Source organism: Panthera tigris, chromosome E1, assembly GCF_018350195.1.
Source record: "Panthera tigris isolate Pti1 chromosome E1, P.tigris_Pti1_mat1.1, whole genome shotgun sequence".
Taxonomy (NCBI): Eukaryota; Metazoa; Chordata; class Mammalia; order Carnivora; family Felidae; genus Panthera; species Panthera tigris.
The window spans coordinates 15,437,689-15,451,367 of NC_056673.1; the positions used below are offsets into that span (position 1 = coordinate 15,437,689).

Genomic DNA, 13,679 nt, shown 5'->3' on the forward strand with positions numbered 1-13,679 from the left:
GCTGTGTGTTTCAGCCTGGGCAGGGAGGTGACGGGGGCAGGGGCTCAGGGACTGAAGGCTCAGTGACAGGGGGATTTATATTCTTAACCGAGAAGGCAGAGGAAGCAGTTTGACACCCGCACTCCCAGCCTGCTGTGATAGAAAGAACACAGGCATGGGAGTCAGGGGAGCCTGGGTGCGGGTCCCAGGCCTGCCACTCACAAGTTGAGTGCCTTGGGCAAGGAGCCCAGCCTCGTTTTCCTCATCCAAGAAATGAGGGTAAGTCCGACGTGGCAGTTAAATGAGTGAATGGCTGTTAAGTGCCCAGCTCGGGCCTGGTGTGCCTCAGTCACGCACTTGTCTCCAAACTTCTCTTTCTGGGTCCCCAATAATGAGTCTTGTCCAAAAATGGAGGGAAGCAGGGTTGGAGGAGGAAGGGAAGGCCTGGCGGGGCCTTGGGGGACTCACTTGGCTCGCAGGGCAAGCTGCCGATCATTGGGGCAAACCCACTGGTCGTTCCCGCTGCCGAAGATGGTGTCGGCCATGGCCTGGAGTGCCCAGCCGGGGCAGGGAGTCACATCTGAGGTGAGAAGAGGGAAAGACAAGGAGCGTGTCATCAGCTGGGGGGGAGATGGCGCACCAAGCGCTGGCACTTCCGGCGCGTCCCCATGCCAGGCCACCTGCAGACGCATCGCCCACAGAATCCCTTCTCCGGCTAAATACCGTTCCCTCAAAGCTCCTCTTTCTCCTAATTCTGGGAGGGATAACTACGTGGCTCATGGAGCTAAGTGATAAGATTGGACATGACTGGCCGGACATCCGGGGTTAGAAGCAGAAAAGGGAGGAGAGGCACATCTCAGTAATCTTCAACTTGGCCGGCAGGCCCTGAGGGCATTTGACTCCCGCCCCTCCCAAGTACAGCCCCTACTGGACTGAGCACAGTGCCTAGTAGGAGGGGCTGGGGCCAGGGGTGCACACAGCTAGATAGCCCGGGCAAGCCTTACACCACCCCCCAACCTGGGGGTCCCATCGCAGCAGCCCAAGGCCCATGGGTGCAGTGAAAGTTGGCCACCCTCACGGGCTCTGCTCCCCACCATGTTCTACTGACCATCACAGTGCTCCCCAGAGCAGGAAGGAGGGCAGAGAGCAGCAGCTGCAGCCGGACTGCCATCCTGCACAACTGTAGGGGGCACGGTCCACAAGGACTACAATGACAACGGCACCCTCGGGCATCCTGCAGGGAGGCACCCCGGCTCCAGAACTTCCTGGTGGTTTAACTGGTGCAGCCCAACTTAGCTACCTTTCTCCTTGCCACCAAGGATAGACCGGCTCCTTGATTATCTAGCATGAGGATTATCTAGCTCATGTATTCTGAAGGGTGTGTGTGTGTGTGTGTGTGTGTGTGTGTGTGTGTGTGTGTTGAGGGGAGGGAATGGAAAAGAGAGTAACTCAATCCCAGAGCAAAGATGAGGGATTGCACTGAGTTATCCACACCCCCCTGAGCCAATCCCATCTAGACCAGTAGATCTCAAACATAGGAATCTTTCATACTCCTAAAAATTACTGAGGTTGGGGGCGCCTGGGTGGCTCAGTCGGTTGGGTGTCTGACTCTTGATCTCGGCTCAGGTCATGATCTCACGGTTCATGAGATGGAGCCCCACACGGGGCTCTGTGCTAACAGCAAGGAGCCTGCTTGGGATTCTGTCTCCCTCGCTCTCTGCCCCTCCCCCACTCATGCTCATTCTCTCCCTCTCTCTCAAAATTAATAAGCATTTTTTAAAAAAAGTTACTGAGGTTGGAAATTAGTCTAGCAGTGCTTTCAATGTTAAACAGAGTTACCATGTGACCCAGAAACTCCTTCGAGGTATATACCCAAGAGAACTGAACATATATGTCCACACAAAACCTTTTATATGGGTGTTTGTAGCAGCATTATTCACAACAGCCAAAAAGAGGGAACAATTTAAATGTCCACCAACTGATAAATGGATAAAATATGCCATATCCATGCACACTGGAATATTATTTGGCCATAAAAGAATAAAGTACTGACACAGGCTATAACACGGCTGAACCCTGGAAGCATTATGCTAAGTTTCAAGAGTCAGTCACAAAAGACCACATATTGTACTATTCCATTTACAAGAAATGTCCAGAACAGGCAAATCCAGAGAGGCAAAAAGTAGATTCATGGCTGTCAGGGTCTGGAGTGCGGGTGGCCAGAGGAGAATGAGGAGTTTCTACTACTCAGTTCAGGGTTTCTTTTGGGGGGTCATGAAAATGTTCTGGAATTAGGTCACGATGATGGTTGCACAATTTTGAGAGTAAACTAAAACCAATGAATTGTAACCTTCAAGAGTGTGAGTTTTATGGTATAGGAACTATACCTCATTAAACTGTTATAAAAAATTCTTTCCAATGGCAAATGATGTGAGCTTTATCTATTCATATTTACCACATTAGAAATTAAAACTAAAAAAATTTTTCATTGTAATTCATCAAAAAACAATAAACCCATTAGATGTTCACATATTTTATGTATGTATGTATGTATGTGTGTGTGTGTGTGTTTATATTTAGGGGCGCCTGGATGGCTCAGTGAGTTAAGCATCTGACATCAGCTCAGGTCATGATCTCACGGTCCATGAGTTCAAGCCCCGCCTCAGGCTCTGTGCTGACAGCTCGAAGCCTGGAGCCTGCTTTGGATTCTGTGTCTCCCTCTCTGCCCCTCCCGTTTGTGCTCTGTCGCTCGCTCTCTCTTTCTCTTGCTCTCAAACATGTTACATTTCTTTTTGAGAGAGAGAGCACAAGAGGGGGAAGTGTAGAGGGAGGGGGACAAGGGATCCAAAGCAGGCACTGCACTGACAGCAGAGAGCCCAATGTGGGGCTCTAATTCACAAACTATGAGATCATGACCTGAGCCAAAGTCAGCCACTCAACCAACTGAGCCACCCAGGCTCCTTCTCTATATTTTATTTAAAAATATATTTTTTCAGAACAATTAGTGAGAATGGTATTGCTTTACATTTTTAAAAATCTGCAGGTGTGCCTGGGTGGCTTGGTCGGTTAAGCGTCCAGCTTCGGCACAGGTCATGGTCTCGTGGTCTCATGGTTTGTGGGTTCAAGCCCCACGTCGGGCTCTGTGCTGACAGCTCGGAGGCTGAAGCCTGCTTCGGATTCTGTGTCTCCCTCCCTCTCTCTGTCCCTCCCCTGCTCGTGATGTGTCTCTCTCAAAAATAAATACGAAAAAAATTTTTAAATAAAAATAAAATCTGTGTAATATTTGGTTTAACAAAAGTCAGCTGGGTGTTCATATCTGATTTTTTTTGTTCAATCTTTTGTAATTATGTGGTTTTGTTAAACTGCAGGAAGGATATCCAGATCCTCACAGTTATGTACTACATGTGGAAAAGGGAGGAATATCTTAATCTATGTACCTACCTACCTATCTGTTTAGTAGGCTTCATGTCCAGCACAAAGCCCAAGGTAGGGCTTGAACTCACGACCCTGAGATCAAGACCTGAACCGAGATCAAGAGTCGGATGCTCAACCTACTGAGGCACCCAGGCGTCCCAAGGGAGGAGTACTTCAATAGTCTTCCTAGATAATTGTGGATACTCTTTCATACTGTACCAGAACTCAACAGATGGTAGTTTCCTAAAGATTAGTTTCAATTGTGGCTTCTGGAACCGCATTAATGAACTTTTCATTTTCAGTACATTTGTGAGAGAACAGGATGCAGTATCTTGTTACTATCAGGAAAACAGTTTTGACCTTGTGAATTTCCTGAAAGGTACTGGGATCCCCAGGGATCCTTGGATCATGGTTTGAGAACTACTGTTCCAGACCAATGTCACTGATTTCTATGATGACCAGCAGGGGGCAGCGGGTGGACTGTAGCTAACTGACCCACATAGAGACCAGGCCCATGACCTAGAATGCAGTGGTCTCCCTATCCCGCACAGCACATCCGAGTACCTGTGTTCCACTGTGGGCCACCTGGGGAGAGAGACCTGAGCACCTCCAGACCCTAATGGGACCCCATGGCCAGGCCCAGCACTGGGAGGCCACCGTCACCAAAGTCCTCCTCAAATCGAAAGCCTTGATCTTCTCCCAAATGAGGCGAACATATGATCCAGGAAAACACAGACAGGGTCAAAATGACACTCATCAAATAAGTATAAACCAGTGTCCCACCTCTGGCCTTCAGTGCTCTATGGTTTGTTTTGTTGTTTTTTTGAAATTTCTGTTATCTTGTGACTAGCACAATCACACTGCCACGTGGGTGTGAAAAGCATTACCCTGTTCCAAGTAAACATTTAGAACATACTACAATTCATTAGCCTGCTCATTATTTTTTTTAAAAAATACTTTGAGGGGACGCCTGGGTGGCTCAGTCGGTTAAGCGTTCCACTTCAGCTCAGGTCATGATCTCACGGTTTGGGAGTTTGAGCCCCACACTGGGCTCCTTGCTGGAGGTACAGAGCTTGCTTGGGATTCTCTCTCTCTCTTCCTCTCTCTCTGCTCCTCCCCTGCTCGCTCGAGCTCGTTCTCTCTCTCTCTGTCTCTCTCAAAATAAATAAATACGAACTTAAAAAAAAAAATACTTTGGGAGCTGCAAGAAATGGAAACGATGGGGGTCTCCCTGACCCAGAGGGACTGGACTGTGTCTGGGCAAACAGGGTGTCGAGGAGCCACCGCTCCTGCCACAGCCTGCAGGGGGCGCCACGTCCCCGGCCACTGCTCCCAGGGCTGGAGGGTCCTGAGCCTCTCCTTCCGCTCTACCACAGACACCCCCACAGAAGCGGGGGCACACGAGGGGTGACCCCCAGAGGGGGTGGAGCCAGCCAGGGAACCTCAGGGTGGCTATTCCATCTTCTGGACCAAAACTGTGTGGAGCTGGGCAGGGGGAGGTGAGGAGAAGGAAGGGGTCCCAGGCTCTCACGCGCCTACCTTCACCTCCTTTAGTGGTGGGGACAGGTGGGGACAACCCAGGAGAAGATCGCAGAGGTCAAGATTTCAACAACAGTTCCTCACAGGCTGAAATCAGCCTTTCTGAGATGAAGCCCTTTTGTCTCCTGTGGGTCACTCCCTAGGGGTGCCAGAGTTTGGGGATCACTTGCAAGAGAGCCCCCAAGCTAACATTTCTCTCTCCTCTGTCCCGTCTGAGTTCTGTTCCTCTTCTTTTTTTTTTTTTTTCCTGTTTTTTGGTTTTTTACTCTTCTCTTCTTTTCAAAACTTTGGCAGAAATAACTCTGCCGTCGCCACAGGTACTGTTCTGTTCTCCCTAAATCTAATCAGGACAGAAGAGAAACAAGAGAGGTTAAGAGAAAAGGTCACACAGCTAACTGCGCTGGTCTACTAACCCTTACTTCAATGTTAATTTCTCTGCACTGGGTCACCTTCTGCCGTAGGGCGGAGGGAAGCGTTTTGGGTGGTGAGGAAGGGGGAAAGAAGACTCAGCTGGACAGAAACGCCCGGTCAAAGTCTGGCTTTTATGCTTTCCCTGAAAGCCCGGGAACAAGTCAGCTGTCTTCTTTGGGCCCGTTTTCTCAGAGGAACCCGAAGGGGCGGAGACAGGCTGGAGGGACTGCCCTGGGCAATTCCGACACCTGAGTCCACCCTGCCGAGTTGCGGGAGGGAGGCACAGGTGGCAGATGGGGGACTGGAGAAGGGTCCTGGGGCAGGAGGCGGGTGGCTGCTCCAACCTGGGAGGTGGGAACTGAGCCCCACCCCAGCCTAGTCCCTGAGAGGGTGGGGCGGGAGAAGGAAGGCATTCCCCTGTCCCCCACCCCTGTCACTGTGCTCAGGAGGCTTCAGGGAAGATGAGCGGATGGCACCTTCGAGGCCCTGGGGTTGTGAACGCTGGCCGGCAGGGTCTTAGACGGTGCCAAGTTTGCGGCCGGGCTTGTCCACAGGGGTGTCTCCGAGGGAGAACTGGGGCTTCTGCCCAGGCTGCAACCCACATCTCGCAAGGCACAGCTGTCCCTCGTCTACAAAGAGCAACCTTGGGACAGATGCTGAGAGAGGAAGGGCAGCTCGAGGAGCCACATTTTAGGAAACTGCCAACAGAGCCAGCTCAGGCTTTCCAAATCTCTTCAGTCTGAGCCAGCTGCCGGCTCCCTCGCATCACCAGCCAACCCCTGTCCCCGGCTTCCCGAACGCTCTTCATCCAGGGGGCTCCTCTGCCAAGCTGTGTGCTCACCACCAGCCAGCACGCACCGCCTGGCTTCTGCTCCCCTCCAGCAGGGGCTCCAGGAGGAGGCCCCTCCCAAAGCCCATGCCCTCTTAAGAGCTGGGTCCTTAAGGCTTCCGAGGAGCACTACCATGTGAGTTGAACGTATTAACAAGTGCCAATCTGTCCCGGCCAAAAATCAACTGACGGAACAGAACAGGGCCTTACAGAAGGCCAGTGAAAAGGCAGGAAATGCAAACCACACATACTGGAGGGAAAAGCGAGACTCCGGCCTAGAGGGAAGCAAGGCGGCAGAGTCCGCGGAGAGAGGGCTGCATGGAGCCCTGGCCTGCTCTTGAACAAACAGAGAATAGGTGGCCGGGGCCAGGCCTCCCTCTGAAGTCCTTCCAGCCGTGAGGGGGAAGAGCCTGAAGGAGAGGCGTATGTGGTGTGCGCATGTGCGTGTGTGTGTGTGTGTGTGTGTGTGCATGAGCGTGTGTGTCCTGCTGAGAAGGGAGACTGGTCCTGGGGGAGGTGGGCGTCAGGTCTGGGAACCCAGGCTCCCATTTTACTGACAACACGCTCCCCCCTCCTTCCCCACAGGCCTGTGCCCTCGTCCCCTCTCTGTCCCCGGGGCCCAGCACAGGGCCTGCGACAAAGCCGGCGCTCAACTGATTTCCTCAGAGAGATGGCCGTTCCCAGACAAGGAGAGATTCAGACAACAAGGCAGAGTAGCTCAGGGCAGCCCGTGCTCTGCGACTTGTTCGCTCACAAAACAGTTTGTTCCTCGGGACTCCCCGCTGGGTAGTCAGCACCCAGTGGCTCCGACGGCTGAGCCACCTCCCCACTTAACCCAGAGGCCAGTGTGCCACAGGGCCCCCGCTGGGACACTGGGCCTCCAGGTGCTGCCTCCATCCTGGACTCAGGGGACCCTTCGGGGGACAGGGAACAGGGAACAGGAAATGCATTTCCTCAGAAAATTCCACAGGGTGGGGGGCGCCTCGGTGGCTCAGCAGGTTGAGCATCCGACAACTTCAGCTCAGGTCATGATCTCACAGCTCGTGGGTTCGAGCCCCACATCAGGCTCTGTGCCGACAGCCCAGAGCCTGGAGCCTGCTTCGGATTCCGTCTGTCTGTCTGTCTGTCTGTCTGTCTGTCTCTCTCTCTGCCCCTCCCCCGCTCACACTGTCTCTCTCAAAAATAAATGAACATTAAAAAAATGATCTTCCTTTCTTTAAAAAAAGAAGAAAGAAAGAAAGAAAAGTCCATGGGGAAGGAGGTTCATAAGCCCCAGGCAACTTTCTGAGGCAGATCTGTGAAAACAAACTCGTTTTTACAGAGAGTTCCAATTGTCTCTCCCTAAAGTCCAAAGCCTGTCACTCTGGGTGTTAGTCACTGTCGACTGTCTCCACTGGACAAGCCACAATGCAACCGCAGTCGCCTTCTGGACACTGCAGAATACAGGACAGAAACCAGCCTGCACTCACTCATCACCCACACCAGATGAATACTCTTGACATCTCAGTGTAAGGCCTCCCGATTTTGTTCCGGATATTTCTGTAGAAATTCCAAATAAAACTGGGTTCTTGCTACACATCCTGTTTGCTGTTTTCTTATCACATGGTACTTTCTCACATTATTAAAATGCCTCAAAAAACCATGATTTTTAATTGTAACTTAGCATTCTGGATATATTTTGTCATTTTCCTCTTTGGGAGCACACAGATGACTTGCAGTTTTGTTCTATTATATTTATATTCAACACCAAAATGCGTATCTGTGAGATAAACCTCCGTGCCTGTCTCTGATTATTTCGTTAGGATCGATTCCTTTTGTTCTCTCACAGTGGCTGTTTGGAAGCAGCGTCCTGCTCTTGCTGGTGACTTGTGTTTGCCTTTGCACGTGGTGTGCAAAGGGGAAAGTATACTTTTGGCTAATATATTCTTGAGACAACTTTTACTGTTCACAGCCGCTCAAAGCTGTCAGTTACAGGCCTCAGCCTGCTCTCTCCGAGGTGCTTCTAGAATGGTTCACCACTTTTCGTAGTGACAGAGTTGCATCTCTTTCCCATCGGTCTCATGTGGATTTTGGATTTTTGGTCCCAGAAGGCAGATGAAAGAACCTGTCTGGAAATCTCCAATAAGCTGGTTTTATAATGCACACAGCCAGGGGTGCCTGGGTGGCTCAGTCGGTTAAGCGTCCGACTTCAGCTCAGGTCATGGTCTCACGGCTCATGAGTTGGAGCCCCACATCAGGCTCTGTGCTCGGAGCCTAGACCCTAGAGCCTACTTCAGATTCTGTGTCTCCCTCTCTCTCTGCCCCTCCCCTGCTTGTTCTCTCCCTCTCTCTCTCAAAAATAAACATTAACAACAAAAAATGTATAACACGTACAGCCCTCTAATCACTAAAAAAGGCCTCTGCTCCACAAACATTCGCATCCACTTGAAAGAAGCCTTAAAGGGCTTCGTGTGCTCAGAATCCAGTGAACACAGAGCCCTGAGTGACCCGGGTAGTCATGTAACACCGCCCCCCCTCCAGCCAATGTTCTCCTCCGAAAAGGGGCGGGGGGCTCCAACTCCACCACAGCCTCCTGGTGAGGAGGAAATGAAAGGGCACTGCCGTGAACTCCACACAGCAGCACGAATCGTCACTAATCCAAGAAAACACTGCTGTCAGACCCCCGTCCCTCCAAATTCACACGTGCTTTAACACAGTACTGGGAAACGCTGCGGCTGCAGCTGTCTCCGAGAGGGCGGGGGCGGGGAGGTACAAAGCAACCCGCCCTTTGAGAAGGATTACACACACCCACGGGGTCCTCTGCTCTGCCTGCCAGGGCCAGGGTGGGGACACAGGCACCTGCCCTATTACCAAAGCTAATCACCTTTCCCTGGGGTGGTTATGTCTCCCACCTTTAGACCCTGGCATTTTCCACCTCCTTGATTTTGTTTCAGGGAGCATCCACTGATACAGCTGGGACAATGACCATCCCCCCCACCCCTCACCCCCCGCCCCCCGTGCCCCGGGTGCACTATGGATAGACAGCCTCTGGGAGAGAAGAAATGATACCGAGAGAACAGTGGGAACGGAGCCGGCAGAATGGAAGGGCTGAAAGAAACCACAGGGTCTAGGAGGGGACACCTTGTGCAAAGGCAAGCACAAGTTGCCAGCAAGAGCAGGATGCCGCTTCCAAACAGCCACCAAGAGAGAACAAAAGAACGTGTGCGCGAGGCGTAGGAGGTTTTCTCTGAGTTGCTGAACCAGGATGAATGAAATGCAAGGTCTAGCCAAGAGCCCTGGCTGACCCATGGACTCAGGAACAATAAATAAATGTAAACCACCAAGTTTGGAGGTGCTTGTTACGCAGCATTATCGTGACAAATATATAACTGATACAAATGCTATCTGGTAAATAAAATCCCAACCCTGACCTCAGTATCCAGCCCAACCCCCTCCCAGAGCTGTTTCGAGTTTGGTTTTCAAACCTGTGAGCAGTGGAAAGGCCAAAAGACCAGATGAGGAAGGCAAACTGGAGCCACAAGAGGCAAACAAGACCACTCTGCTCCCCACCCACATGTCAGAGTAAGGAGAGGGGACGGGGGAGGGGCCTAGAGCCTTGGCAGGCAGCCTGCGCAGGGCTGGAAAAGAGGCTTCATCCCGGTGCCAAATCTGAGCCGACACGGAGAGTGCTGAACTGGGCAGGATTCAGGGCCTGCATTCAGCCTCTGGAGGACAGACGGCTGTGATCCTTTCCTCATGCCTGGCCTGGGCGGGCGGGAAGAGTGCCTGTACACCCTCTACTGCCCAGTCTGCCATCCCAAGACAGCTAGCTGTGATGGGCCAGGGAGGCAGGTGAGTAGACGAGGGTCTAAAGGAGGAAGGAAAAGCAGGGATAAATAGCAAAAAATACTTGCCACCAAGCTGGCGCCTCCCGAGGTCTCCAAGGCACCGTATAAGAGCCCTCAGTTCTACACCCAGGTATTAATATTCCAGGGAACCCTTAGCAACAGGCCCTGACATCTGTTCTGTTACCATGATACGGGAAACATGCTAATAGCAAGATAAGGTGAGCTGAGACATCCGCATTTCCTCCACCTGTCACGCCACACCGGAGGATGAAAGATCCAGACAGGAAGCCTCGAAGGCCTGTCTGAAACCAGAAGGAACCTCTCTATGGTGTCTTGGGCTAATTATGCATGAGGCAGGGCTCGAGGGTTTGGGAGATGAGACAGGACCCCTGAGGAAGCTACTGCCTGACAAACGTCCCTAGAACTCACCCTGTCAGCAGGCATCCTGCCAGATCTGCTTCCTTGAGGGACTCTTCCCTCCCCTGCCTATTCAGTCCTCTTCCTCTCTTGCTCAGGCTGTGGCAAAACCTTCCCAGTTGGCCTTGGGACCTCCTGGGGCCCACTTCACGCCCTTCACTTGCAGCCAGAGAGGTCATCCTTAAAGCTTAGGTCAGGCCCTGTGATTCCCTTGCTCAAAAACCTTCAATGGCCCCCCACTGCCAAAGGAAAAGACCAAGGCCACACTCGAGGTCATCCATGATCTGACCCTAACTACCCTACCAGCCTCACCTGCCACCACAACCCTCCACAAAACTCATGCTCTAGTCACTGGGCACCTGGACACATTCTGGCTGCTCACCTCTGTCTCCAGAACTTCTCACATGAAACATCGTTCCTGCACGTTGCCTGCCTGCAGAGGCCCAGTAACCACCTCCTCTGAGAATTCTCTAACTCCTCCCCACCTAGCTCCTGTTCAGAATCCACCCCTCCCTCCCTCCCCACAGCATTCCACTCCCCTTTGTATCCTGGGAGGGGGAGGGTCTTTACCTCTGTTACCCGTATGAAGGCCACAGCCCCCAGGATGTGCCTCCGTGTCCCTGGGCTAGCATGGTGCTCTGAGCATGGCGGGTGTCACTGCACCTTTATGGACCTAATACTAACCTTCAAGAGTTTACCACGGCCCATGGAATAATGCCCAGCCTCCCCGGCCTGGAACTGAAGGCCCCACATTGCGACCTCGGGCTTCCTTAACCACACACAGGCCCACCCACCGCACAGGCCTCACCTGCCCTGCCTCTGGCCCACTCTGCAAAGTGGTTTCCACCAACTAGAATGGTAGGAAACCTAGAAAGGACCCCAACTCTTGAGGAGTGGTCAACTCAACAAGAGCACACCCAGGCACAACGTCACAGTCAACATCACAAATGACAAATGACCAGGGCGCCCGGGGGGGTGCAGTCAGTTAAGTGTTTGACTCTTGGTTTTGGACCCGGTCATGATCTAACAGTCATGGAATCGAGTCCCACATCAGGTTCTGTGCTGACAGTGCAGAGGCTGCTTGGGATTCCCTCTCTCCCTCCTCTGTCTCTGCCCCTACCCCGCTCGCATGCACACTCTCCCTCTTGAAATAAACAAATAAGCATTTTTTTTAAAAAAGCAATGAAAATAAATGACAAAAGACCTAGAAAAGGGTTTATAGCCAGATCAGGAATAAGAAGTAGGGTAAGTGGTAGACACGACGACAGCACAACATACCGATCGTGGGAGGTGCAGAGCTCACGCGTCAGAGGAGAACGATTTGACATCGTGGGTGAATGGATTTCTGTAATCCTCTTCTCGGGTAAGTGAGGCACCCTACCTGTCCTTGCGGCTCCCGCTCGGATTCCTCCTCCTGGGAGGGGCTCGCTAAGACCCCGCGGCCCCTGTTCCCATTCCTGCAGCCTCTCTCGTCGTCGGTGGCCTTCCGGGACAGCCAACCCTGGGCCCCCTGTGGCCCATTCGGGAGCACATCCCCATGGACTCACAGACCTAGGAGCGTGCTGGGGTCCTCAGAAAGGCAAGCAGCGGCTACTTTTGGCTTCGCTGCCTTCACTCGTTCGCCAAGCAAGCATTGAGCATTGACCGTGCATCGGACTTTGCTGCAGGGGGAGCTGGGGGCTGTTCTTTGTGCCCCCAGAAGGCCTCGTGTGGTAGGAGGCCTCCGCAAGGAAGGAAATCCTCACCCAAGATGCCCACTCTGTGGGGCCCAACCCCCTGCCTGTCTCTTTGTCTCACCGAAGCCACTCTCTGTTTCCCAGGCTGAAGTGCTATGGAAGGCCTCCAACCGAAATGAGATGCGGAGCAACCCACTTCTTCCCCCCTCTCACTCCGAGTGCCAGCCCTCCAATTTTAACAGCCACAAGCTCTGCTGACACCTCCCCAGAGGCACAGCTCGCTTTTGTCATTTCCGAAAGGCCTAAAACCAGGCAGGTACAGGTCCCAGATCAAGGCGGTCAAAGTGGGCGGAGACCCGCTCCAGGGTAACCAGATACTCTCGGGCCGGATCCTCAACCCGCAAACACACAGGAAGCCTCCCAGGTTGGCTGCCAGGCACCCAGCAGCGGCCCATTCCCCATCAGACCACAGGCTATAGTCTCCTAGTGCTGCTGTAACCATTTACCACAAACTGGGAGGCTTGAGCAGTTCTAGAGCCCAGAAGTCCAAAACCAAGATGGTGACAGAGCCAGTTTTCTCTGAAGGACTCGGTGAGGAATCTGTCCAATGCCTCTCTCTTGGCTTTGGGTGTTTGCCCAGCAATCCTTGGCGCTCTTTGGCTTGAAGTTGGATCACTGCAATCTGCCTTCATTTCCACATGGCCTTCCTCCCAGGTATCTTTGTATGGTTGTCTCCCTGGGCCTCTCACCACACTGGAGTGAGACCAAGGACATTCACGTACGACCTCACCTTAACCAATGACAACGGCAATGCCCCTATGTCTAAGTAAGACCACAGTCTAAGGTTCTGAGGGTTGGGACTTCAACATACCCCTCTGGGGGACACAATTCACCAGGTAACACAGGGGGAAAGTGGAAACCGGGGCCCTCCCCTGGGGGACCGCGACAGCAGACTCGGGGGCCCTTCAGTGTGTACGCACAGAAGCTTAAGTTGATCTAAAATGCACCCTGGAGTTCCTAGGTGCTGAGAACTAGGAGACGAGTCTAAATCTAAGAGAGCTGTCATGGTTGGTGCAAAAAGCGGATTCAAGAAAACATCTCCTTTGGGCACTGCTTCTCTTGGGAGTTCTATCAGGGGAGTTGTGACCTTGGGTGGGAATAAATTATACCTTTATTTCCATTAACCTGCAACTGAAATTGTCTATTTTCTTTCACTACGAATGTAGGCAACACATCAGAGTCAAATTATTAGTACCTGTGGCTTGGTCATTAATAGATCAACGGTATTTACATATCACAGAGTTACAGATATCTCAAAATATTATTTATGTTCATCACTACATAAGTTATATTTAAATTTAAAATAGTTATTAGACCTACTGTAAGGTGGTTTACCCAATGACTCAAAAATGAAGCACACGGATTACTATGTCAAAACTTGTTTTTTAAAAAATACTCTGAGAACTATAAGTCAGTATAAGTGGCTCCTATGTAATCCTGTTTGTACATTAAAAATCATTATCTTGAGAAAGGTTCCACAGGATTCACCAGACTATCAAAAAAAAAAAAGGGTCGATGGCACAAAAA

The 13,679-nt window shown here is 51.8% G+C and overlaps 1 protein-coding gene across 1 annotated transcript in view; it reads right to left on the reverse strand.

The window, feature by feature from the left end:
* Window positions 1-13,679, reverse strand: part of RPH3AL (rabphilin 3A like (without C2 domains)) — a 134,446-nt gene that overhangs the window by 90,459 nt on the left and 30,308 nt on the right. The window contains 1 exon segment of the mRNA XM_015534833.2: window positions 448-559. Coding sequence (XP_015390319.2) covers window positions 448-559 — 112 coding nt within the window.